At 51.8% G+C, this 24,766-nt stretch overlaps 4 protein-coding genes and 2 non-coding genes across 6 annotated transcripts; 1 reads left to right on the forward strand and 5 right to left on the reverse strand.

Moving 5' to 3' along the window:
- Positions 1-1,388: 1,388 nt before the first annotated feature.
- On the reverse strand, positions 1,389-2,766 carry VE01_02950 (uncharacterized protein; the record flags this gene model as incomplete). Its single annotated transcript, XM_018272454.1, has 4 exons — positions 1,389-1,631; positions 1,699-2,193; positions 2,253-2,454; positions 2,510-2,766. The coding sequence occupies 4 exons, from the start codon at positions 2,764-2,766 to the stop codon at positions 1,389-1,391; spliced, it is 1,197 nt and encodes a 398-aa protein (XP_018133261.1).
- A 290-nt stretch (positions 2,767-3,056) lies between these two features.
- On the reverse strand, positions 3,057-3,149 carry VE01_02951 (the record flags this gene model as incomplete). Its single annotated transcript has 1 exon — positions 3,057-3,149. It is a non-coding gene; the product is annotated as a tRNA-Leu (tRNA).
- A 1,080-nt stretch (positions 3,150-4,229) lies between these two features.
- Positions 4,230-6,484, reverse strand: VE01_02952 (uncharacterized protein). The gene is made up of 3 exons (XM_018272455.2): positions 5,915-6,484; positions 4,829-5,736; positions 4,230-4,714 (listed from the first exon to the last, which is right to left on the reverse strand). The coding sequence occupies exons 2-3, from the start codon at positions 5,607-5,609 to the stop codon at positions 4,494-4,496; spliced, it is 1,002 nt and encodes a 333-aa protein (XP_018133262.2). The 5' UTR covers positions 5,610-5,736; positions 5,915-6,484; the 3' UTR covers positions 4,230-4,493.
- A 7,728-nt stretch (positions 6,485-14,212) lies between these two features.
- Positions 14,213-14,310, forward strand: VE01_02953 (the record flags this gene model as incomplete). The annotated part of the gene is made up of 1 exon: positions 14,213-14,310. It is a non-coding gene; the product is annotated as a tRNA-Ser (tRNA).
- Positions 14,311-14,963: 653 nt separating this feature from the next.
- On the reverse strand, positions 14,964-22,003 carry UBP12 (CSN-associated deubiquitinating enzyme Ubp12). The gene is made up of 6 exons (XM_018272456.2): positions 21,134-22,003; positions 18,955-21,080; positions 18,292-18,909; positions 17,477-18,194; positions 15,488-17,427; positions 14,964-15,437 (listed from the first exon to the last, which is right to left on the reverse strand). Exons 1-5 carry the CDS (start codon positions 21,396-21,398, stop codon positions 16,544-16,546), a joined length of 4,611 nt encoding a protein of 1,536 aa, XP_018133263.2. The 5' UTR covers positions 21,399-22,003; the 3' UTR covers positions 14,964-15,437; positions 15,488-16,543.
- A 1,688-nt stretch (positions 22,004-23,691) lies between these two features.
- Positions 23,692-24,747, reverse strand: TIM23 (Mitochondrial import inner membrane translocase subunit tim23). Its single transcript, XM_018272457.2, has 2 exons — positions 24,067-24,747; positions 23,692-24,013 (listed from the first exon to the last, which is right to left on the reverse strand). The coding sequence occupies exons 1-2, from the start codon at positions 24,709-24,711 to the stop codon at positions 23,990-23,992; spliced, it is 669 nt and encodes a 222-aa protein (XP_018133265.1). The 5' UTR covers positions 24,712-24,747; the 3' UTR covers positions 23,692-23,989.
- Positions 24,748-24,766: the final 19 nt, after the last annotated feature.

Raw genomic sequence — 24,766 nt, forward strand, 5'->3', positions numbered from 1 at the left:
CGTCTCCTTCTCTCCGTCTCCTTAGGCTCTATCTATCTCGCTCTAGATCTACTATAATTCCAATGTCCCCTCCGTCGGCCTCGCCGCAGCTGAACCTTCATTGGGGCCGATTTCTCGAGCGGATGACCATTGAGTTGCCGAACAGGAAGTCGACCTTCATCCTTAAGGTCTTTTCGACAGTTCTCTCGCCGCCGACCTCGAGGCTTTATACCTTGTCGTGGACCTAGAGGACCTGGGAGACAGTGTAGCCGTCCTGGATCGTGACTTCACTGCGATCCACGAACTCCTCCCGCCGTCGATGGTGCTCTCGACGCACAATAGACGTCTTCAAGGCGTTGAGAGCGACGTGGGTAGGTATCGGCGTGTTGTGGAGGCTCTGTGAAATCTAGACCTTCCACAACTCATTGACGGCACAGGCTTACCCACGTACGGTGCTGTACATGAAGAGGTCAGAGCTCTCCTCTCCTCCGTCTCCGCCGTCACCGTCGCTCCCGCCATCGTTGCCGCCGTCACCCTCCTCCTCTCGTGCCCCTATCCACGCCTTACCTCCCTTCGTCCTCCTCTTCTCCTGCCATTGTGCCTTGTCCTCAGCCCTCCTCTTCGTCTCCACGACGACACGTCGTCCTCGTCGACCCAGTCTCCTGGCAAGTACTTGCCCCCTTCTGGCCAGGCGTACTTTCCGCGCCACACCTAGGCGTTAGGCGTCAGCGAGAGATGCTCGGAGACGGGGTGAGGAGGCAGTCGGTGACTAACGAACCACTTCTTCAGCTTCCCTTCCGTATTATTCGAATCATAGCGATTCTGGGCGTCGTCAACATCGTAGTTTGGGTTGCTGTTGCAACAGTTCTGCGATCACATCCGCTGCCCATCTCATCTGCTGTTCTATCGTACACGCTCGGCTTCAGACATGCTCTCGATGCGGACCATATATGTGCTATTGATCTTATGACACGCTGTCTGGTTGCTTCTGGCTTGGAGCCAGGCGGCAGGCATGTTTTTCAGCTCGAGGCACTTTACAATGGTTATAATCATATGCGCCGTGATTGCAGCAACCGCTAGAGCAACCGCTAGAGCATTGCAAGAAAGGTTTGACGGCTTTAGTCAGGTCGGAGGCATGCGGCGGTCTTGATAACATTGGGCATTGCTAATGCCTTGATTATGGTGAGGCTGACACAGAGACTACGCGTTGTTGTGCTGAGGGAAGAGGTGACAGAGGATAGAATTGAAGGCAATGGTGATAAACAACTTAGGCTTGATGGAGGTGGTATCCCAGGAAGGATTTTCCACAGGGTGTTTAGGCTCATCGATCGACCTTGGAAGGTATATCTTCTAGGAGTTCTCTTTTGTTTAGGTTTCGACATCCAGCTGTTATTTGTTCAAATGCATAATCACGGTATGCTGCGAGGGTGTCCGTTGTTCCTAGAATGAGACCGAAACACAGTAGAGGTAGCCCGTTTCCTGCGTAGTAGTGGGATATCGAATATTGATTCGACAGCTGGGTATGAGGTGGCAACGTAGATGATACCGTTCCAGAAGCCTTGCAGAGGGACGACCAATGCGGACAGGTAGGACAAGGTGAAATTTGGAGCTGAGTTGACGAAGTTATATATTCGGTTTGACGTTGGGGGAATCTATATTGAAGAGAAATTGTCAGCCTCTCAGTTCTATGATATGGTAGATCCAGATAAACAGACGCACCCAAGTAACACATAGTGCAAGAAGAAACAGTATTGAAAATTTGGAATATGTCCAGATAATTCTGTTTGCGTCGAAACTTGCTCTGCGATCCTTAGCAGCTGGGTTCGCTCTACTCTGAGTGTCTCCTAATGGCCGATTGCTAGATGACATGACAGTTTCACTGCCGGTATGGACAGGGTCAGATGGGTATTCGGGCCTGTGGTTTGAAGTCATCTCTAGTCCCGGGTCGCCATGAGGGTTGGAACTGCTTGCGCCATTTTCTACAGCGAGATGACCTTCGTCCGCGATCTCGAGGTCTGTCGCCCTCGGAAAGCCAATTTCGTTCTGAGCCATAGAAGACGATTTAGCAAGGCTCTTCAGCCGTCGTCGGCTGTGGAGGATTTTTCGGCCGGCAAAGATATAAATTGTCGCAGAGAGTACGATCAAGGCCCACGCAGGGGCGAACACCATGGCTATACGTAGGAATCCCCATTCGGTGCGAACCCAGCACCATTGCTAGTTATGAAAGTAAGTAAGGAAAGCAATCAAACAAGCCGGCCATTAGGAGGGCTCACAATCGCTGAACCATAAATCTTTCCTCTGGCCTTGGTCTTAATGAATAAGTACACGAAGGAGGGAATGAAGGGGACTCCATAGGACGCAATACAATACTTCCACTCAAGCTTTCTCAGCTCAGTAACATCGTATTTGCGAAATAGGGTCAGGTAGACATTGAAGGCCATGCAAAAGGCCCAAATCGCATCTGCTAGTATGAACCTAATCCTTTTTAGCAAGAACGCAGACATAAGATATTACCATGAGATGCGCGAACCATTGCAGCAAAAACCCCTGAAACTGGCAAAGTGGGCCATCTACACCATGCGAGACCCCAGTTACTGATATCACAGTTGCCACATTTGCGAAACAATTCCCCCACGAGGCGTAAAAGATGAGTCGGTTAATTGGTTTACGGAAGCGGCGACTCGAGATGAAGGTGATGATGACAAACGATGAGCTCAGCAAGGAGATAATTGAGCAGGTTCGCTCAGTAATTTCAATCGCACGAAGTTGCCGAGCGCTCAGCGACATTTATGAGGCTGGGTTTCATCGCCGATTATCCAGTTTGTTAAACACAGGACAAAATGGCCCTTCAAGATTAATTCTCGAAGATGCAACACGTCATTAGACGGGTCGGGGCGCCACGAAGTGAGTAACCAACCGACGGCGTGCTGCCGCCACGCGAGTCGTGTTCACGTGCCGTCGGATTTAGTGAAGGCTCTCTGTCTATAATCATAATTAAACCACGCTCTATCAATCAAACACCTCATTGCTCCTACCGTTCGAATTCGAAAGGTAGGAGCAAAATTAAATAAAAAAAATTGACAACTGAGAGATTCGAACTCTCGCTCTTTCGAACTAGTAAGTCACATAATGACCTGAAACTAGCGCCTTAACCGCTCGGCCAAGTTGCCTTTTTGATAAAGAATACTATACTCGAGTTGGCTCGTCTGCGGCCCTCTCATTTCATAACCAAACGTGGGTGTCAGATGCTGAACCGAGTGCACGATTTCATATCTCTCACATACATCCCATCTATCCAAACCAGTTTTCTACACTTCCAACCTCTTCCTCTATGGAAAGTAAATAATAATAGCAAAGGCATTCATTCTGCGAATCTGCACACATCCACCGCTAACATGCGCATAATCGTAGAATGCTTTAGGAATTAATAGGTAGTTAGGCCTCATCCGCTTATGCGCATTTTACATATATTAGTGCCAGAAGTGCGCAAATTCGTAAAAATGCTTCAGGTATTAACTTTCACAGAATACCTCCGGTATCACCACTTTCAGCCATATACTTACTGACTATCTACGAGATAGTTAAACATAGCCCAGCAAGGAGGCGTACCCGTCGTCGTCGTTCTTCCTTGCCTTGTTAGAGCGAGGAGCTTAATATAGCACCTCCCCTCCTCCCCCTCCGCTCTTCCCGCCTCCCCTTCCATCCCATCCCAGCCGCCCTTCCGTACGAGTGTAGAATGTAGCCCCCTCATCCCCATACAACCCCAACCCCATCTTTCCACCCAACCCCTAGTCAAGCTACACGACACAAATCCCCGAAGACCACCCGCTCGGATACATTCCACATCCGGTTCCCGTCCCTCTTAGCTTCCCGACGTATCCGGAAATAACAGAATACGTACAATGTCTCAATCTGAAACCATGAAACAGAAACGGTAACGGCTGTGGCAATGCTAGGAGGCGCGGGGAGGGGGAGTTGCGTATGGGGGCCACGCGGCGCCGGGGGGGGGGGGGGGGNNNNATTGAAGGAGGCAAGGGGCGGGAAGGGGGGAGGGGGAGGGGGGGTGTTAGTCTTATTTGTAAGGGTTAGTTTGTTGGTTACAGTATAGCTACTTTTTTGTAATTTGTTTCTGTAGCGGATCGAGTAATCAGGGTCCGAGTAAGTGGTTGGTGGCAAAGGACGAGGCGAGGAGCAAGATGCGTGGAGCAAGCAAGCTGCTCGCAATCAAAGGATAGGGGGAGGGAGTAATTCGTGAACTTTCTGATCATTTCTTTAATTCTTCCTTCCTTCTTCTTCCGTCTAAAGCAACCCCCAAAGCCGTAGCAAAAACCAAATACAGCCCATAAACCCAATCTCCATGCATGCAGCCCATCATCAAATCCCACATCCCACCCATCCATCCATCTATCCCACCTATAATACACCCCCAACCAACCCCAGCGCCAACAAATGCATAACCCCCCCTTTCCCCTTTCCCCTGTAAAACAAAAACAAAAACTGTAAAAGTACACCTCTCACAAACGTCCACCTCTCCCGGGACTACCCCCTTCAGTTCCGTACTCCCCGCCGTAGCTAGAGCCATCGCTCTCATCCCTAGCAGCGTTGCTCGCGCCAGCGCCGTTGGAGGTAGCGCCGCCGGAGCCGTTGGCGGTGGCTGCTGTTTCGGCGCGGGCGTTGCTGATCATGCTTGGTAGCTGGCGGCGGCGGGCGTTGATGAACCAGTTTGAGATTTGGTCTAAAAAAAGCGGTGGAGGTTAGCTTAGTTCTCACAAGTGCCGCGTAATTGGTAGTAGTTCCCGAAGACCCCCAACCAACAACACGTAAGGGGAGAAGAAGAAAAAAGACTCACTCATCTGCAACCCCGTCCGCACCATCAAATCCTGCTTCTCATCCTCGGTCGGATACGGATGATGTAAATGCCCCACAAACCAAGCCCTCAACTTATCCGTCGTCTCCTTCGGCAGATTCCCCCTCCTCTTCCTCCCCCCACCGCCACTCTTCCCATCTCCCATTCCCTCCCCTCCATACCCCGTCTCCGCAACATAGTTCTGCGGCGGATACCCATTCCCATTGACACTAACCCCGAACTCCCTCCCGCGCTTCCCCGCACCACCACCGCCGTCGTAAACCGCGTACTGCGACGGCGGAGGGTAGGGTTGGGCGTCATACCGATCCCGGCTGTATGCTTGCGGCGCGTAGTCGGCGCGAGGATCAAATAGTCTCGGTGCGGCAGGCTCGGGGTATCCGCGGCCGGGATAGGGCATCTGGTCCGCAGCACTTGCAAAAACGGTCATAGGCGGCGGACCCGGCGGACCCCCCGGTGCACCCGTCATCGTACTCCTCGGGGACGTGCGATACGGAGTCTGCATCCCACTGCTCCCTCCCCCACTGCTCCCCCCGCGCTCTGGCTCCGGAGTGAGGAGGCGGCGTTTTTGTGCATAGGGACTCGAGGGGCGGGCGTCGACGGGGACGGGAGCGGGAGCGAGGTCGATTTCGGGGACTGCTTGGCGGATGGGGGGGAGTTCGATGTTTTGCAGCTGTGAGCGTGGGCGGGTGGGGAGGGAGGAGAGGGCCGCGGCGAGGTGGGCGGGGGTGGGTGAGGGGGCGTGCATGGTTATTGTTGTGGCCATGGGGGTGGTTTGTGTTCTGTGGTGCGTGCTGGGGGTGGTGGTGGTGGGTGGACGGGTGGCGGGTGCGGCGTGGTGGTTCGTGGTGAGGGCGTGGGATGTGATTGTGAGGTTGGTGAAAGGTGAAGGTCTGGGGATGTGGTGTTAGTTGGTGTTGTTGTGTTTAAGTTATTATGTTGGGTGAGGGAGGACGGCAGGGGAGGTTTCGTCCCAGGGCTGCCAAGGGAAATGTGACGAAGCGGTGGGCTCTTGGCGGACGTGGTCTAGAATAGAGCACTGCAGAGGGGCGAGACTGTGGACGGACATACCAACTATAAATATCTCCTAAACGTGTAAGGTCGGAGACGGCAGTTTGTTTCGTCGGTATAGAAAACGGTCAAGGGCGAATATGTTCGTTCGGTTCGAAAGGTATTTGGGTTGGATATGCTGGATGCTGGATATGCGGCGGAAAGGCCGGATATTGAGGGCAAGAAGTGGAAGTTTTGGTATGAAGAGAAGTAGACGATATATCGAACAGTGCTTGCGTGCTTTCAGTAAAGAAGTGCAGGAACAATGTAGGTATGTCGAATGGTAGAAGAGGAAGTAGGTCAAGAGAGAACAACGAGATGCAGGCAAGAGCAGAAAGTCAAGATGTCAATCAGTCGGGTAGTAGATATCAGAGAGAGAGAGATAGAGAGGGAGGAGGGAGGCGAGATGAGAGAGACAAGAGAGGCAAAGTAGTAGAGTAGTAGTAGAGTAGTAGTAGAGTAAGTGGAGTAGTGGAGAAGGTAGTAGTTTAAGGTCAAGTCAGTTTAGCAAAGGGAGGGCGGAACCAAGACAAGGACTACGAGACGGGCATGGCACTTCATGCAACGCAACCCACCACATTGAGAAGAAGGGCGAAGGGCGGAAGGGCGACTAAGCCATTATTTCGTACATTACAGTTAAGAGTGACTATAGTACTATAGTACTCGTACCGAAGTACATGAATGACGCCTCGACGGGGCCTTCAACGGGGGCTCGCGAGTCAATGACCCTTACTAAGAACAGAGGGGACTAGTAGGGTATATAGTAGGGTATGTAGGGTAGTAGAGGCAGAGTAGTAATAGAGTAAAGTAAGTAGATTTACAGTAGTAGTAGATTACAGTCGTGTGGAGTAGTAGTGTAGTAGTCTTAGTCTCCCTATTCCCCTGCCCTGCCCTTTTCGTTAGAGTGTTAGAGTAGAGTGTTAGAGTGACTATGGGCTATTCTTACCACTATATCCCTACTAAACCTAACCGTCCGTAACAAGTTTGTGGTGTGTGTGTGTGTGGTGACTATGTTCTATAGTGTGTGTACCCCAGGGTGTGTTCTAGCGGCGTGTCGAAAAAAGAAGGTTCAGCTACGTACCCACGCACGCACGCCGCCAGATGGCTTGGCAGGAAGGTTTTTCTCTCCGAGCCGGCGAACCCGGGTTCTTGGGGTGTAATGGTACATTGCATATTTAGGGAAGGAAGGAAAGGGAAGAGTAGAGTAGAGTAAGGATAGAGGAATAGGGTAGTAGGGTAATAGGGTAGTACAGTAACGGTAATAATGTAGGAGTACAAATTTAACAGTTTTTTGCAGGTTAAGAGTGGGTGAGTTGAGTGGTGGTTGATGGTTGGAGAGTGGAGAGTGGAGAGTGGAGAGTGGACAGGCAAGTTGGGTGAGGAAGTGGGTGAGATGTGTGATGGATGATGGATGATGGGTGGATTAGTGGTGGATGAGTAATGCCAGGCTGACAAGTGGAGGTACCAGTACCAAGAGGGTACCGACAGCAGATGGTGGATTATGGAAATAGTGCAAAGTGGATAAAGTGGCACAGTACCAGTCAGTCATCCAGCGTCAGCAGTCAGACGCAGAAGTTGGGAGGTGGCAGTTGAATTGTGGATCCAGAAAGCCATTTCTTAGGGCAAAGGGGAGAACACCGAGGGCAAGGAAAGGGCGCATCATCGATGGACCAAGGGCGCACTTTGTGTGCGGGTGCTGGTATCCCCTAAGTCCCTCAAGTATCCCAGTACTCCCGTCTAAGACACGCGCTAATCGCCCTATCTCGGCGGCGGCGGAAAGCAGCTCAAGGGAGGGAGCAGAAAGGTACCGGTACGCTCGGTGCTAGTGGACCCTCGCGGTGATGGGCGAAGTTACTTATTTGCTAGCGTGCTGGGGGTACTTTGGTTAGTTTGAGTAGATGGAGAGAGGATGGGAGAGGAGCAGATGAGGTGAGGAGATGAAGCAGAGATGAGATGAGTAAACCGGATAGCCCGGATTTTAGTAGGCAGTGCAGGTGCGTTTGTATGGGCGGAGAGGATTTTGTGCTAGATGTGCGTGCGTGTGAATGGATGTTGTGTGTGTGATGTGCTTCATTATACGCTCTGCACCTGCTTTATACTGTGCAATTCCCGTCTTCCACCCTCACCTCCCACCCTCAACACACCTCCTTCCCCATCCATCCCCCATCCCTCCGATTACGGACAACATCTCGATCATCCACGCACATCATCTACGCACATCAAACACTCTCATTATCTACTATACTGCTACTGCTCTTGTATCGAGTATTCTTAGCCGTCCCTCACATCTCTCCCTCTCCCTTCCCCAAACCCCCGGGCCGCGACAGACAAGACAAGACAAAAGGTCTCACTAACCCCATCCAGCCCGCCGCGCTGTTTCTGTCTCAGATACTCATCACCCGCCCTCCCTCTCCCGCCCCATAAGTACCTACCTACCTACCTCCTCCACCTACACTACACTACACACCAGCAACGGAGATGACATGCTCCACGACGATGACGACCATATCCAGGCGCAGTTACTCGTGCGGAGATGAACGATGGGGATGGACTAGATTAGATGATGGCAGATTTCGATGTACGAGCGAGCGGGCGGGCTGGCTGGCATGCGCATATCTTGGCCTCGTATGTGCGGACGGACGGGGGGGGGGGGTTGGCTATTTTAACTTGACACGCTGACACCTCCCTGGTCGGTCGTCTATCGTGCTTCGGCAAGCATCATCAGCGTGCAGGAGGTAAGTGCATCCCCCCATCCCGCAATCTGATTGTGCGCCGTGGCGTACGTACTACTGCTGGCACTACTAACACTACTGGCACTACTGATTGATTGATGGGCGCTACTGGTCTTTTATTGATGTGGAAGACTGACTTGCTTGTGCTTTGAGTACTGGTCTTTTATTGAAGTCAGTCTGATGAGCAGTGGCCTACTTGCTACTCTACTATCTTCTCCTCTCCTGCACGTCTAGATTACAAAGTAAGCATAAGCAGACTAACCCCCCATCCAGCACACCCCTCCGATGCCAATCCCAGCTGCCAATGTTGATGTGAAGGCTGTGATGTGCGTCTAATGCAGAAAACAGAAAAACGATGCCCATTATTGCTCCATACATACATACAGGACTTACTTACTGTCTGTCTACGGCATCATCCCACCTTTCAACCTCCACTTCCCAACCGCCCATCATCCCTCTTGGCTGCACAATGACAACAAGTACAGCTACAACCAGTACATCCAGTACATGGCAACCTCCGCCATCCCCTGCACCCTTCCCACCCTCGTCAACCCCCCTCGCCTCCCAAACCCCCCCGGTCGATCCCCGATCCGCCGCCTGTCAACATCGTGCAGCCCGTGCATCCGTGCGTCGTGTCGTCCGTCCCTCCCTCACACCAAAACCATACGCGCGTCCCGTCCCAGCGCACGAATTATTATTCCCGAACATTCCCCTTCGAGCCGGTGTCGCCCCTCTTCTTCTCCACTTACTGTACTAACTAATCCACTTACCACCACTTCAACTGACATACCCCTGTCCTGTCCATACCCATCAATCCATGTCCTTTTGCCCTACCAAGCAACAGATATATACTGTGTGCGGAGTACTGTACAATAATACCAGAATTTACGAGTGCGGGACAGACAACCTCGTACGGGTGGAACCTCGTACAAAAAGTACGTATCTTCTCAATCTGAAGGGACCCACCCATCTCATCTCCACACCTTCGCGCGGAACATTCCTCATGACTCCCCCCCTCACCACTCCCCACCGCCACCCATCCACATGCACCTTCACCACTACAGAACCACCAACCACCCACCCCGTCCCCCCCGCCCAGCCCAGCCAAGCCTTCACGTCAGCGTCACGACAGGGCCCCGCGGTCTAGCCTCACCACGCCTGCGCAGGGCCCTAGCAAGCCCAGCCCTGACTGACGGACGCCACTGACCGGCATAAAAAACCGTTAATGCATGCATCCGGACGACTTGTGCAGTTGTGCAGGCATCTGGTGAAAATCCTCGGCTTGTTCGGCGAATTCACACGTTTGGTGGCGGGGCCAGTCAGCAAGGTGATGTGTGTGTGTACCTGGCTGGTGGCTTTCCGTTGCTGAGCTGGAAGTATGTACGTCTCCTCCCTTCCTCCACTTCACCCTACTACTGCGAGATCGTGGAAAGAGTGGGAAGAGGGTGAGCAAGTTTCCCCTCCAAGGGAAGGGATGCGACTCGTCGAGCCCGGAAAGTCAAGGCAAACTAAACGCAAGCCGCTCGCTCGCTGCGGATGTGCGGTGGGCGACAGATGGACAGTCAGCCAGCCAGGACAAACAAGAAAAAAAAAGGCCCGCGAGCACTGCCAGGGCATGGCATGGCATGGCACACGACGCACGTCGCTACGATGGGGTAATTGCTCCGGGCTCACGTCCATCTTTCACAGCCAGCCCAGCAAGCCCAGCCAGGCGGAGCTGTCAGTCGCTGTCAGATCATGCAGTCGAGCAAGCAGGCTGGCTGACACAGGGAGGAGATGGACCTAAATATATCCCCATCCGCATCTTTCCCCTCCCCCTTTCTCGGACAGCTTCCGTGCCAAGCTTCACTCCTGACCGTGCTCACCTCACCTGAACGTCACCTGAACTGGAACTGGAACAGAAGCAAACTCAAAACATGATCTCGAACTGGATCGGCGAACACACACACACTCTGTCCTCTTCACACCTCGTCCATCCATCCCTCATCCCTGCCCACTCAACTTTTTTGCAAGTCATGTACATTACAGTACGTACCCTCCCCCCCTCCCCCCCCCCGGTCCCCACCCACATGCACACCAGATCCATCCCCTCCAGCACAGCCGCACGCCAGATCGCCGTCCCACCCGCCGCCAGAAGCTTGCGTAACACGCGCTATCCCCCTCTTGCGTCCGCGAGCCGTTGCCTGTCACATCCATCCCCTTCCACACACACATCTGCACGGTACCGGCACTCGGCACCGCCAAGGGATTTTGGCACCAGTCCGGTATTTTTTCGCGTCCGTCCGCCCCGCTCCCCTCCTCACATTATTGAAATTCCTTTCTGTTTTGGCGCTCCCTGTGCCGCGAATCCAGAACTGGTCTTGTTCTGGTTCCAGAAGTCAGGTAAGGCCGCCCCATCCAACCCGCTATGAAAAAACGTGGCCAGATTGCCCCGTCCCATACCAAGCCCAGCTACGTACTGTAGCCCAGCTAGCTTCTTTCCTCCCTCTCCCTCACCACGAACTTCACCAGGAACAGGACAAACCCGACCCAACTGCCAATACCGCCAAGTCCTGCCACGGATATTAGCTTAACGCCGCCCCCCCGCCGATCGGGCGGTGCAGCCGATCCTCTTCTGGTTCCTGTCGCTCCCCTTCCGCATCTGGTCGTTGGGGCGGACACGAAGGGAGCTGGGTGCTGGGTGAGCAGAATAGACAAGAGACAAGAGTGGAGGTAGGGTACATCAATCACACACCTACCCACCCATCTGCAAACTCCGCCACCCCATCCAACGTCACCCCGCCGATCCCGTCTCGTTTCACCTGCAATCTGCAACCCCCTGTCCGCACACCCCTTGTTCGTTTCGAAACACTGTGGGAAGGGGAAGGAAAAGTTAGTTTTTTTGTGCTTGTGTATACGTACATAACTTGCTCACGCACACGCATTATTTTTTGTTGCTGATGCACTACTACTGTACTGTATATGCGTATGCTTCGTTTCACCGCTCTCGAAACGGGGCGAGGGGGGTTACGAACGAGACGTACAAGTATGTGGCTGCAACGCCGCTGATCCCGCTATCCACACCTCGAGACAACCTCGGCTCGCTCACCCCCCTCGACGATCGACGCCAATATGGGACTCGTACTGTGCAGCAGGCGGACGGGCTGTAGCCGTGCGTGCAGGCGGTAAGTTACAGGATATGACCAGGGCAGGATATGACCAGGGCAAGCAGCAGCGGCAGCGGATAGGCGGGGGGGCCAAAGCAAACAAGATTGAGAGATAGCTCAGATCTGTCGTTCGTGTCAGGTGTACTGTACTGCTGTCTGTAGGCGATGTGGATTTTTTGTGGCGTAAATCAGAAAAACTTGGCATGCATGTATGTATGCATGTTTGTATGTCTGCGTGTCACAAATCTCAATCGAAAATTCGAGATTCGAAAAGGGCTGAGAAAGAGAGGAGAGAGGAGGGGGAATCGAATCCCCTGACCTCCCTGACCTCCCCGAACGCCCCTTCCCCTCCAATCCTCTCTAGAGGTTTATCTGCACTCTACGATACTCTATTCTCCATTCTTCTCCCATTCTTCTCCCACCCCATCCCACCGCTCCATCACCGTCACCTACTCCTCCTCCCTCCCTCCCCCAAGATCCGCGCTCGCCTACACACTCTGTAACGCGCATGCAACACCCACCTACCGCTCTCTCGCTCCCCTACACAACGAGCTGCCAGATCAGAGAAAGCAAGCACACGTAGCACCGCATAACATGAGGTGCATAAAGTCTCGTCTCGTCCCCCGCCCCGAACCCACCCCGCGGCGTCCGCGGTGCCGTGGTGAGAGCGAGATGCACGCACGCACGCACGCACGCACGGCATCGATGTATGTGGTGTCACAGCGCCAGATCAGTCGGTCCTACCATCTATCTATCTATATAGCAACGCGTCTTCTACTGGGGAGGGTGCACCATCTACTGGTTCTTGTGGCACCTACCTACCTGTCTACCAACATGCCTTCTCTACCTGCCATATACAGTTCCCTTCCCGCTCAAAAACCTCTCTTCCTGTGAAAGACAAGAGAAGCTATGACGTAAATCACGTGTCCACACCTTCTCCCTTCCAACTCCACTTCCTTCTCCCGTACCCACCCCACAGCATAAGAAGGAAGTCTCGGAAAGGGTGTGTGTGTTCTACAAGTGGAGCTGGGCAACAATGCGCGAAACCCTCTCCACTGCTAGATATCCACCTGCCTGTCTGATCTTGTCACCTTCATTCTGTCTCGGCAGCCGACCCCGCCGGGCGGAGATTTGGGTCTTGGTTCTGGGAGTGAGTGATAGTTTCTCACCACTACCTTTCTCGGCGCTCGGCGGAGGAGGCGGCCCCCACTCCCAGCGCCGAGCAGAGGGAGAGTGGGAAAGACAGGAGAGGGGAGTGGGGGCGCAAAAATACTGAGAGAGAGGGAGGGAGAGAGGAAAGAGAGGGAGTTGAAAATCTCTGTGACGTTCGCAGTGGGGCGTGCCTTGTTGACACGGTGGGGTCTTGGGCATGGATGGGTGGTTTGTCGGGTCTGTCAGTTCTGTTACTTGCCGTGATTTTTTGCCACCCGCTAGTGTTATCCATTATTGCCTCTCTCTGCCAAAGAAAAGTAAGTATCTCTGTTCTGTGCTGGTTGGTGAGGACCCATCGGTCGGTCGGTCGAAGGTGATGGGTACGGATCCGCACCACGGAGACCCGGCTGGAGGGGGGGGAGTGAGCTGATGGGGATCTACGGGAGGGATGACCGGTATACCCAACCAACCATGCTTTTGATATGACATTACTATTCCAACCGACCTGTCCTGTCCTGTCATCAAATATCGATATGCCGAGGACCCGGCAGTTGAGAGAGCGTGGCGATATCCCCACTGCGCCGTGGTTGAGCATTCTTACAGTAGCCCCCGCCGTGGCCTGGTTGGCAGAGTGGGTGGCTATACGGCGCTGTGTCAGGTTTGGGTGAGTGAACTGTGGATGATGGTCGTGGAACCGGGAAGTGAGGTACGTTGGATGGCAGATCCGAGGGGCCGTCAGAAAGGTGGTGTTTGGGAAAAAGTGGCGACGACGCGCAAGTCAGACTTCGGTTGAGATGTGTTTCGTGTCTCCTCCCACCTTCACCTCCCTCCTACACTCCGGTTCTGACTGCCGCTATCCTTCACATGAAGGTTTGCTCGGGTCGCCATCTGAAACGGTGGGCGGAGGGAATATTGGGAAAAAGCTTGATTGTGGCGATCGCAGGTTACGGGTATCAAATCAGAGGGAATCAAAATCTCACTTGTCAGCCCGAAAGAGTAAGGAAGTGAACGTTAGGTCCCTCTACTCCGTAGTTTAGTCGTAAAGGAGTTAGTTAGAAAAACTCCAGTCCGCCGGCCGGGCGGCAGGAGCGACATGGAAACGGGCTGTGAGTGTACCAGTACTTACGACGTCATCACATTCCCCGCTATCCCGCACAAAAAATGTTTCTCAAAAAAATAGTTTCCCAACGACACTATTTGAAATGATCAACGATGAGATGGAGAACTGATTGGTGGAGAAGACAGAGGGTTTCATATACCCAACTAATCGCGATCCCCTTACTTCAACCCGCTGTGTTGCCAGAGTGGTTAATGGGTAAGACTTGAATTTCTATAATTTGGTTATCTTATGGTTTCGGCCTCGTAGGTTCAAATCCTGCACACAGCGCATAACTTTTTTTTTGGCGCCCTCAGAGTTGGAGAGGGGAGGAGGGCTCGCTTAGGGTGTAAGCGATCGTACTTTTTTATAGTTACTGAGTTGTTGCCTGTGATAGGAGGGTTTGGTTTTTATATTTTGAATTACTTTAGAGGCTGTGCGAGTCTCTGCTCTCGAGGGCTTTTGAGGGAGAGCTCGCTTGTCGGGGCGACTGTAACTGATAGGTTTACAGAGAGTTACTCATAGGGCATTTAGCTAGCATAATTACTATAAACGCTGCTATTGTCTATAGTCACTTACAAGGCATTTCGGTAGCATGGTTACTATAAACGCTGCTATTATATATAGTTACTCACAGGGCATTTAGCTAGAATAATCACTATAAACCTAGCTATGGTTTACAGTCACTCACGAGGCATTTAGGTAGCACAGTAACTGTGCTTCACGAGTGACCCTAAACGCAAAATCCCCTTAAAAACAGTGAATAAACGAATGCAAGAGCGATAATAACTATTACAATCACCATGCGCTCATATGCGATGCACAGCGTCTGTGTTTTCCTACCCCTATCACAGTGTTTGTTAAGGGGGCGGAAGCGATTGTGATATTAGGGGGGTGAGTTAAAGGAGGGGGCACAAGAGTGGACGGGGGAATCGTGAAATAGGAGGGAACTTGCTGAGATAATTGTAGAAGCTATATACCAAAACGATAATATACAAACTTATTTGATTTCATCATTAAGCCTATATAAAAAGTGAGAAGCAACTGACACCCCGGCCGTCAGAATCCTCAAAAGCCATTATATCCCTCATACTCCGTCCACCTTACATAAACTTCCCCTAAGGATTTAAGATAGAAAGAAGGGGGGCTCACAAATTATAGGGGGCTATGGACTCCAATTATCAACGCAGCCGAGCACTGAAGTTTGACAAGTGGGACAAGGATCATCCTTCCCATTTCTTTACATTTAGAGATGAGGGTTCAATCGTGGTTCAGTTAGAGATGTGGTGGAACCACTCAACGGAACTTTAAGCCGTTGGCCGGTGCCATCGCCAGTTACAGATGGAGGCAGTAGCGTTGGTGGCTGCTCTTGCTGTCGGTTGCTCTCTTGCTACCGGCTGCTCTCTTGCTGTCGGTTGCTTTCTTACTGTCAGTTGCCTTCTTGCTCTATCAATAATAAGGATAATACCTTCATGATAGTCTTATCCTAGTTTCGGGATCCTTCATCAATTGCTTCCTGAAATAGGATAGTAATCAATCTCCGGACCAAGACAGTCCCAGCCCATTGTACCATTCTTGACGGCTCCTTTGTGATTCGTCCGTCATTTAGGAGCTGCTGAAACTGCCGACTGAGATTCTATAGTAGTCTATAGCTTCAACCTATAAGCTAGAGACAAGCATAGTCATATTTGGTATTTAGGGACAGCGCTGTCGATTACAACAGACTTGCTGGCCTTCCGTTCTCTCACCCCTCAGTTGCGCCTCACGGGTATCTTACTGCCCAGTAGTCCTGCCTCTGTTCCTCGGTTCTCCCCCACTAAAAAAAACACTCGACTTCTTTTTACCCCGCCAAAAACAAAAAAAAATATGAGGTCCACAATGGAGAGAGTTCATCTCTCCGAAGAGTTTAAGTCCCTTCGCCCGGAATCGAACCGGGGGCCCCCGGATGAGGTGTGTGTTTTTGCAATTACAGTCCGATGCTCTAATCCAACTGAGCTACAAAGGGTAGTGAGTTATCCAGCGGTCGGGCGTGGGGAATTATATTACAGATGGGGTGCGGGCGTTAGGGTTTATGGTACAGGGGTGTGGGGAAAGGATCAAATGTGGGCACACACGGCCGACAAGGGTGTCATGGGAAGCGATTTCCAAGAGGAAAAATAACGGAGTTGGAGGTATGTAAGGCAGACGTCGGTGTTTTTTTCATTTGCTCTATTTCATTATGGGCAGTTGCAACTGTATGGTGGGAAAGAGTTGCGGTTTTCGCAGAACTCCACGTATGCAACTCTCCCGGCGCCCTCTTTTTCCCCGTTCTAGAAGAGCCTCGTCCCTCATATACGCGTGCTCTCTTTGATTTCGTGTCCAGTATCTACCCCCGTCGTACCCGCCCATCCCGCCTTCCAAGATGACCCTCCTTCTCAACTACCCAACATAGATGAGGGTCTCTCGGGATGTCGTAAACGAATGTCGACGACATGCCGACGCGGCGGGTACCTCTCAAGCTCACTCCTTGCAAACCTATACATGCTCAATTGACGCCCTCCCCCTCGTGAACGTGTATCTCCGCCGCCTCGCCCTCACTCCCCGGCACCTCAGGCACAACCTCCTCATACCTCCTCCTCGCCTGCATATCTCCAAGCTCCCCATGTAAACTGAGCAGATCGACCTGGTCCTCATCGAGATCCGGCACAGGGTCCTGGTCAACATAATCCTCATCGACGTCCGCCGCATCAAAGTCCGCTAGGCGGCCCGCCATCGACCCCTCCGACGCAGAGCTATCATGCTGCACATCGTCGCTACGAGCTCCCACTGACCCAAGCTCGACGGATGTCGCGCTCGCGGGGTAATTGTTGTGCGAGTAGGGCTGGGCGAGGGCGGAGAAGTTCCAGTTCGGCTCCATACCGCCTACGCGCGCGCCAGGGAAGTCCCCATCGTATGCTGATCCAAGGTCGATAGCCTCGTCGCCCGACGCATCGCGCATCTCGATGCCGTCGTTCATGATAGCGTCTCTCTCAAGGAGCGGCGCGCCGTCATCCTCGAGCGCGTCCTTATAATCAGGAGGGCTATCAATAGCTGACGGCGGGACGATGCTAGTATTAGTCACGCTTCTCGTCGCTACTGTTGTGCCCGCTGTGGTTCCAGTGACCGAACCATGCCCTGCCTGGCGAGTTGCTTCTACTCCGGTCAAAGCGCTCGGCGACCCACGAAGGGAGGAGTCCGCGCCGAGACGCTGGCCTTCCCCCGAGCCGCTGGACTCATCTTCGGAGGTGGCAGGGGGGTTGTCGAAGCGCGCGAGGATCTCTTCGAAGCGCGGGCCGCCGAGGGGCCGGTCTGAGCGACGGCGGTAGAAAAGGAGGTATGCTGCGCTTGAAATCACGTGCGAAGGGTCTTTCAGCTTGCTGACGGCGGAGTCTGGTATGTATGTTAGCAGGAGCAGGAGTTAGTTAGCTGGGATTCCTACCATTATAATCATACCACGCGCCGTCGACGAAAGACTTGGCATACGCGGTGTAATGTCCACCACCAAGACTACCGTAATGGTTGTCAACAGCAAATAGATCATAAATATCTTTCTTGCCATCTTCGCTCTCAAGAACTCTTGTGCTCATATCCAGGCCATCAATGGGGAAAGTGACTTGGATATCCAGCTTGTCTCGGCGCATAGCAGTGGAGCTGAAACGCTTCAGGTGGAATACCATGATATCCGGCGTCCTCCACAACTCGAGTTTCTTGCTGGCTCGCCTATGCTCCTTACACCTCGGACAGTACCATGTGTCCATCTCGGACAAGATCTCCTCTTTTCCAAACTCATCCAGGCACTCATCAAGGGACAACCCCTTTGAGCGGCGGCGTAGGCGAGACTTGCGCTTGGCCTCAAGGACTGGGTCTTCCAGCAGACCGACACTGGACCAGCACTCCCGGCCACGCATCGTATCTTCTTGGTCACCTTCAAATAATGTTGCGAAAGGGTCTTGATACCAGTCGACAACGATGCCTTCCCCAAGTCGAACGAGAGGTCCCGGATTGGCGTCTTCCTCGACTTCCTCGCTGGACATGCGTGCCCTCTGCGGTGTACGCTTGTTACCCTTTCTTGAGTAAGTCCTGATGCCACGTCTGAAGGCTTTCATTTGACCTACTTTATACACGGCGTGTTGGGCGATTGGGCGAACAGGCAAAACCTAGATTCATTAGCCTCTCTCCATTGGTCAAAGAATTGGGTGCACTGGTTATAGGAGTCGAGGAAGGCAGTCTCCAAGTTAAGTGTCAAAAACATACCCTTGTATTCGGCGCCAAATCATCATCGTCACTTGATTCCTCGTTCATTCGTGTCGGTGCCAATTGTGGGATGTCGCCAATATCGTCTTCACTACTTTCGCCATCAGATCGTTGGGGGTTATTGGAAGCAAACCCGTCAGATGCCTCATCATCGACTTCAACAGCGTCCTGGACAACAGGAATCCGACTGGAGAGCCGTGGATATAACTTCTCCTCGTCCACCACACCCCATCCCGTGGGAACAACTTCTTTTTTGCTCGAGAAATAGCTTAACTCGAAAAGATTGTTGTATTCGGAAGGGAGGAACTGCTCGGGATCAATCCACTTTGGCCGCCTTGATTGGAATTTTCGCTTTCTTGGATTGGAATCTTTCTGACCATCTACTTCTGCCGGTCTATTGTTTTGCTCTGTTACAGTGACGTCGACTACATCATCCTCGCCATCGATCGAAGTAGCCACAACTTTACCGTCTCCAGATGACGTATCCGAGGCAGTAGTTATAACGATGTCTTGTTCTGCGCTTTGGTCGTCATCAGTTTCATAACCGCTCATGTTATAAGTGGTAAGATTGGCAACTCGTTCAAGAATCTTCCGTTGAATGATGTCCTCACTGCGAGCCTAAAGACTGTTAGATGATTTCAAATGATGAAGTGAACTACGAACCTCTTCTGGAGTCAACGTTATAAAAAACGGCGCATAGGCATGCATAAGCGGTTTGCCAAATCGGGTTGGGTTGGGATTTTGTCGCCGCGAAATAACCGGCACGATCATTCGTTCTGCTCTAGGCGAATCCCAGCTCGGAATATCTCCCTCGTCATCGTCTTGATACGAGTAGCTTACGTTAAGCATTGACCTAGTCTTTTGTTTGGGCTTTCGCACAGGCGGCCAATTTGTTGGTACTGCCTCAAGCTCGAAAACCATGATGCGGTCGTTGGCTTGGATGTCCTCCGATACTGACTTTGTGTCCTCAAGAATCCTGTATATTTGATTGTTGAATTCCTCTGCGATGAAAAGCCGTTCGACGGGAACATCAACTCTGCTGCTGACGAACGTCTTCAGCCCTTTTATGCTGCCCTGTTTGTCCATGTCCACTGCAACCCTGACTGGCTTATCGTTCAAAGGGAAAAAGAACACCTCATGGCCCCAAGTACTCTCAATGGGCAACTGCATAGTAACAGTGCTGAACGGGTCAAACGTTATGCTTACTTTGGCGCAGTCTGGACAAACGAGTGTGGATTTGTACATCCCCGTGAAAAGGTCTCCAATAACAGAGTCGTCGCGCCTCTTCGTGATATCCCAAACTTCTTTAGCCATTTTCTTCAGCGCAGCTGGATTGTCGACCATTTCATCTGTTGAATCTGGCTTCTCTATGTACGGCTTCTTCTTGACACGGTTCAAGTCTTCCTGCAAAGCATCCAGAAGAATGCCCAGAAACTCCTGTGAATCCTGCTGGCCATATCCAGAGAACGAGCCAAAGTACCTCCCGAACGTGTTTTTGAATTGCCGGGGAGTAATTGACGAAGGTGGGGGCTCTTTGTAGAGCTCTCTTAAAAGTGCGTTGTATACAAGAGCCACATTGCCGCCTTTGCCAAGCGGGTTTTCAGTATTGAGCTCCTTTTCGGCTTCATCTGCCAAAAAGTATTTGGTCAATTCCTCGACACTACGGATGCACTGGAGGGCGGAGTTCATGTAGCAGGTGTTCCCGAGGTTGGCCAGCCCAACTGTGCCCACTGTCTTGCCAGAAGATTTCTGCACGCGCCCACGCGTCATTGGCACCGAGGGAGCGGGGCTGCTTCGTCCACTGTCAGGTCTTGATACTGCTGTAGCCCGATTCGTATTTGCTGAACCGGTGGCAATGCCTTTAGTTCCCTGCTTGGCAACCTTTTGGGCATAAGTGGCTAAGTACGTATTACCCTCGATAAGCTCATCTAGAACAAGGGCTTGGTCCTTGCCCAACCCAGTCATGGCAATCGTCGAACGGCCATTATATTTCGGGTCGTTTGTGTAGTCTTTGGTGTCCACTATCTCTCGCTGTGCACCTCGTGTCAGGCCATTAAATGTCGCGGCCTCCACAAGTAGTTTTGTCCAATCTTCTGCAGACTTGGCGTCTGGAGCCGGTGTGCCGGCTCTTGATAGAGGGGGTGATGCACCGCCGGCAGGTGCAGCCGCCGCTGTCTTTTCGTCAGAGAAGATGGGTACGGTCCAAACTCGCACCGTCTGCTGGGTTTCGATGTTGGCGGATTTCTTAATGCTCTTAAGAAAGTCCTGGAATCTGTCGTTGCGGCTCATAATGAAAATGGGCGCGGGTGGATTCTTCGCCTTCAAAATCTGTGAAATAGGCAACGGGCTGCTAACTGCCCAAAGCCTATGGATCTTGAACACGACAGGATGAAGTTCAAATTGCACGTTCGGCACTTCAGGATCCATGCTAGTATCCACGGCTTGCCTTATGATAGGCACCTGGCCAGCCTTCAGGCCATGCCACTGTACCACCAAATTCCATGCCGCTTCGGGGAAGTAGGCGACCGAGCCGCCTACAACTTCGTGCTTTAACCTGGCAAATGGCTGCTGATTCTGATCCGTTAGAATCTCGTAGACAATATCTGCGTTGTCGACAGGGCCGACTGGCTCCGCATTTGACAGTTTAGCGCCGGATGCGTGAGCTTGGACGTTGTCCAACCAAGTGTTTGATATAATATAAGTTTTTGTGCCGGGGGTGAGAGGTTGGCTTTCAAAAGCCTCGTGTAATTCTTTGACCCGTCTTATCTGCTCATCGATGGGAGGAACATCTATGATGTAGTTAGTAATTGTGTTATTCGAACCGGGTGCGTCACAAGCCCACCTTCCGACATCTCACCATCAGCCTCGGGCAGACATGTATCTGTATCTTGGCTTGCAGGCTCTTGAAGTTGTGATATTTGAGTTTCTCCGTTTCCATTCGCGTCGGGGCCTTGATTCGAGCTATCTGGGACCTCTTTCGAGATTTCTATACCCTCCATATCGACATCCTCCTTATCTTTCGCGGGGTTCTCTTGCTCCAGCTCTGAAGCCGGTCGCTTGAGCGGCGACGACGACCGGAGTGGAATATCTGCAGCGCCTCCCATCATAGCCCTTTGTATAAACGACTTATTCGGCGACTGGCTTCGATTTCCTTGACTTCCAGAGTTTTGGGGTCCACCTCCAACTCCGGTTTCCCCGCCTCGTTCACCCTCGATTGACAACCCAGAGTACGCAGCGCTCGGGGAGCTTGCTGCGGAAGGGATATTATCCTGAGCTGAGAACGAGGCTTCGTTATGAATGTGCGGTGGTATGTGGCGAGGGAGGCCCCGTTGGCTGTCGCTCTGGTTGGATAGGTCGGATCGTGGTGGGGTTTGTGAGCGCCGAGAAATTTCCTGGTCCTCGATCGATGCAAAAGGAATCTCCGATGTGTGATTAGAATGCACGAGCTCGTCCTTATCGATCTTTCGTTTCTTTGTGGAAGACGTTTTGAAGGTGAGCTGCGTTGGCAGCTCTTCGTTTGTAGTGGGTGCAAAGTGGCGGTTTTAACGAGAATCCGTCCTTTCAGAGGATAAGAAAGTGAGGTTTAAGCTTGTTGCAAGACATTCGGGTGAGTGTGCTGTTTGTTAGATCCGACAGTGTGCATTTCCATAAGAATTATCGAATTTGTCGTCGTCTTGCGTTAATTCAGTGCCTGTCTTTGTGGTGGCGGGAGTTGCCGCTTACGATTTAGTAAATGTAGGGCGTCACCAAGAGTGATTTATCATGAAGTAAGAGGGCGAATGCCTTGAGCTAAAACCGAACCCCAACACCAAATCCATTTCAACATAATGAGCAACAAATGCTTTCAACACAACCAATAATTGATTCATTTTATTGTGGTTGGTATGAGTAACTCATAATCCTAATATTGATTCATAAAGACGCAAGCTGATCAGGAATTCTTATTCCTCGGAGACACTCGCCCTCAAGGCTTCTCTCTCATGGCTGAGAACTCTGAAAGGGTCTTATGGCTCTGTTGACAAAACGTGGAGGAAGTCTAAAGCTCTGCCACGGTCAAAGACCACAACATCCCCAGACTGGTCTATAAGCAGGTCATCACTTTCCCCTTCGTCCCATTCTCTGTGGGTTTTGTCCTGTTCCTCCTGGTATCGAGCAACCATGTCAACTTCAACTTTCTAGGCGCTGTTTAGTAATGACCCTTGTCGTTCGTCACCATTGTGAAGACTTACATGCATCAGAACCAGGTCTCCTTCTCCTTTTCTTAGGCTTTGTAAAACCGTCTGGTACTCGACCTCATCGCTCAAACTGAGCCATTCCCCCAGAGCCTCTGATGGCCGGACCAGCCTGTACATCCAGGGCCCACCATCAAGAGCGCGGCTAAGGACTTCGTCACTTGTAGGAGTCGGCTTTTGTGGAATCATGGTCTCTTCTCTGAGCGTGGCAAGTAGATTGTAGAACGGCACATCGTAGGGCAGGAACAGATCCGTCGTCAGAATGTTATCACAGTTCGCTCCAGAAATTCTTTGAAGAGCAAGATGGAATTCTTCGCCTTCTATTCTTGGCTTTTGCTTGAGCTGTGAAAGGAGCATATATTTTGCAACAACACATGCCTGTATTTCAGTCAATGGGGCATCGTTGGATAGCGCAAGCCTTACCTTAATTGCAAGGGACTTCGGATTCCATTTTTCAGGGACTTTAACCCTCAGTTCGCGAATCTGATTGTCAAGGAGAGCTTCGGCTTTTTCTAAAACAAAGTTTGACACTCCGTGTCGTTGTTCGAGCATGTCTTTAATAACACGTCTTATCATCGAACGCTGCCTTACGCCTTCCTCCACTGCTGTGTCGACTGCCTCCAGTAGACTTTTGCTGTCAAAGTCAACTGGGGTTTGTTCTTCCAAATCAATGATGAATGTGTTAGTGCCAAGAACAGCTTCATAGTCGATGTTGTCAGTAGGGGCCGATCTTAGCATATAAAGCTCTGAATCGATGAGGCACCGAACGAGAGTTTCGGGTGACAGGGTGAACCATTCTAGACCGTGTGAGGTTTGGAATCCAAGCTTCTGGTACTCTCCCTTCGCGTTTTGCCTCTGTGTGGCACCCCCCTCAGCCTCCTCATGATGGGGCGTCGGTCGAAGGTGGAGCGGAAGGCTTTGCATCGCGTTAGAGTGTGAAATAGGTGCTTCATATCTTTGATTCTTCATGTTCAGTTAGCAGCAGATCTTAAATATGCGACGGATATCAAGATGTCGTTACCTCCCAAACCGTGACCTGTTCCTTTCCTGATGAAGTTTCATGCATGGTGGCAAACCTTAAATTCAGTGAGTAGGAAGAGGAAGTGGGATCAGAAGATTCTAGGAAGTAGAGGTTCTGAAACTGCAGATAACAACCATTATTGGGAAGCGCGGTTTGAATATTATTTAATTTTGCCAATCGTACAATTCAGGTGACGCTGCACCACCCACCCCATAGCGCCAACAATTTCTATATTTACATCCGTCTTCTGCCGGTAGAGCGGTGATCATCCAACATTCATACATCCCCGCCCATTTATGAGTAATCTAAAGTGTTCAAACAAGTGAGAAACAGCGCCGTGCTGGTACAAGTAGTGGCATCTCTTTGAGAGAGCGGATAGGTGAGTGAGTGTTCGTTTGCGGGGATATGTTGCGATGATTGCAAAAAGATCCATTGTTCAGTCGTATTAAAAAAGCGCCTTTCGTGCGACCTGTGCGATTCGATGTTAGTAGCGCTCAACAATCAGTGGAGGTATACACTTACAGCCCATCCGCCCGCCACAGAAGCAACAACACCCCCAGAAATCATCATCGGCCTCAGCCCCCTAGTCGACTTGAAGATCATACCACTCAATGCGCCCGCAGCAATACTGTTGGCCGCATCGTGCTTCCCCCTTTGGTGGCCAATGAAGGAGTTGATTCCGTTATATACCAGCGCGATCACACCAGCGGAGTTTCCCAAGAACGGGCCTCTCCTTGTAACGGCGTTCAACACCGAGTTGAGTCTGAGTTTTGGTGGCTGGCCAGATGACCTTCGTAGGCCTTCTTGCATACCCCATGCACCACCAAGCGTTAATGCCGAAAGATATGTGACTCCTGTCCCGTAGCAGAGATCGTCGGACCAGCCTCGGGAAGGCAAGGCTGACTGTGAGCCAGGGAGGTCGGAGAGTTGAGAGTCCTCAAGAGATATGTAATCTAGCGTTTGCTGGTTCAATCCAGCGAGAGGATGAAGTTGAGATGGATCTGGGAAGGCGGCTCCGCCGAGGAAAGAACTGACATCCGCCCCTTCGGATGGGTTGAAAGGAGCCGGCTGGAAAGAGGTCGAGGGCTCGGGAGTGCTGGTCGTAGTTTCACCCGAAGACGACTTCGACGAGGACTTGCGCCCGGTCAGCGAATCCCAGATCGACATTGCGGAGGTGATGAAGGGGTGATGTGAGGATGAATATGGCCGGTTAAAATTTTTG

The sequence above is a fragment of the Pseudogymnoascus verrucosus genome (assembly GCF_001662655.1).
Source record: "Pseudogymnoascus verrucosus strain UAMH 10579 unplaced genomic scaffold scaffold_7, whole genome shotgun sequence".
NCBI lineage: Eukaryota > Fungi > Ascomycota > Leotiomycetes > Thelebolales > Thelebolaceae > Pseudogymnoascus > Pseudogymnoascus verrucosus.

Bases quoted from the DNA above. Each gene is read 5' to 3' on its own strand.
- VE01_02952 (XM_018272455.2), bottom strand. From the start codon at position 5,609: ATGGCCACAACAATAACCATGCACGCCCCCTCACCCACCCCCGCCCAC. The intron at 4,715-4,828 runs GTGAGTCTTTTT...CGCTTTTTTTAG, and splicing joins GCGGACGGGGTTGCAGATGA to ACCAAATCTCAAACTGGTTC.
- UBP12 (XM_018272456.2), bottom strand. From the start codon at position 21,398: ATGATGGGAGGCGCTGCAGATATTCCACTCCGGTCGTCGTCGCCGCTC. The intron at 21,081-21,133 runs GTGGGCTTGTGA...ACTACATCATAG, and splicing joins TGATGGTGAGATGTCGGAAG to ATGTTCCTCCCATCGATGAG. The intron at 18,195-18,291 runs GTATGTTTTTGA...TAATGAATCTAG, and splicing joins ATTTGGCGCCGAATACAAGG to GTTTTGCCTGTTCGCCCAAT.
- TIM23 (XM_018272457.2), bottom strand. From the start codon at position 24,711: ATGTCGATCTGGGATTCGCTGACCGGGCGCAAGTCCTCGTCGAAGTCG. The intron at 24,014-24,066 runs GTAAGTGTATAC...CGAATCGCACAG, and splicing joins CTGTGGCGGGCGGATGGGCT to GTCGCACGAAAGGCGCTTTT.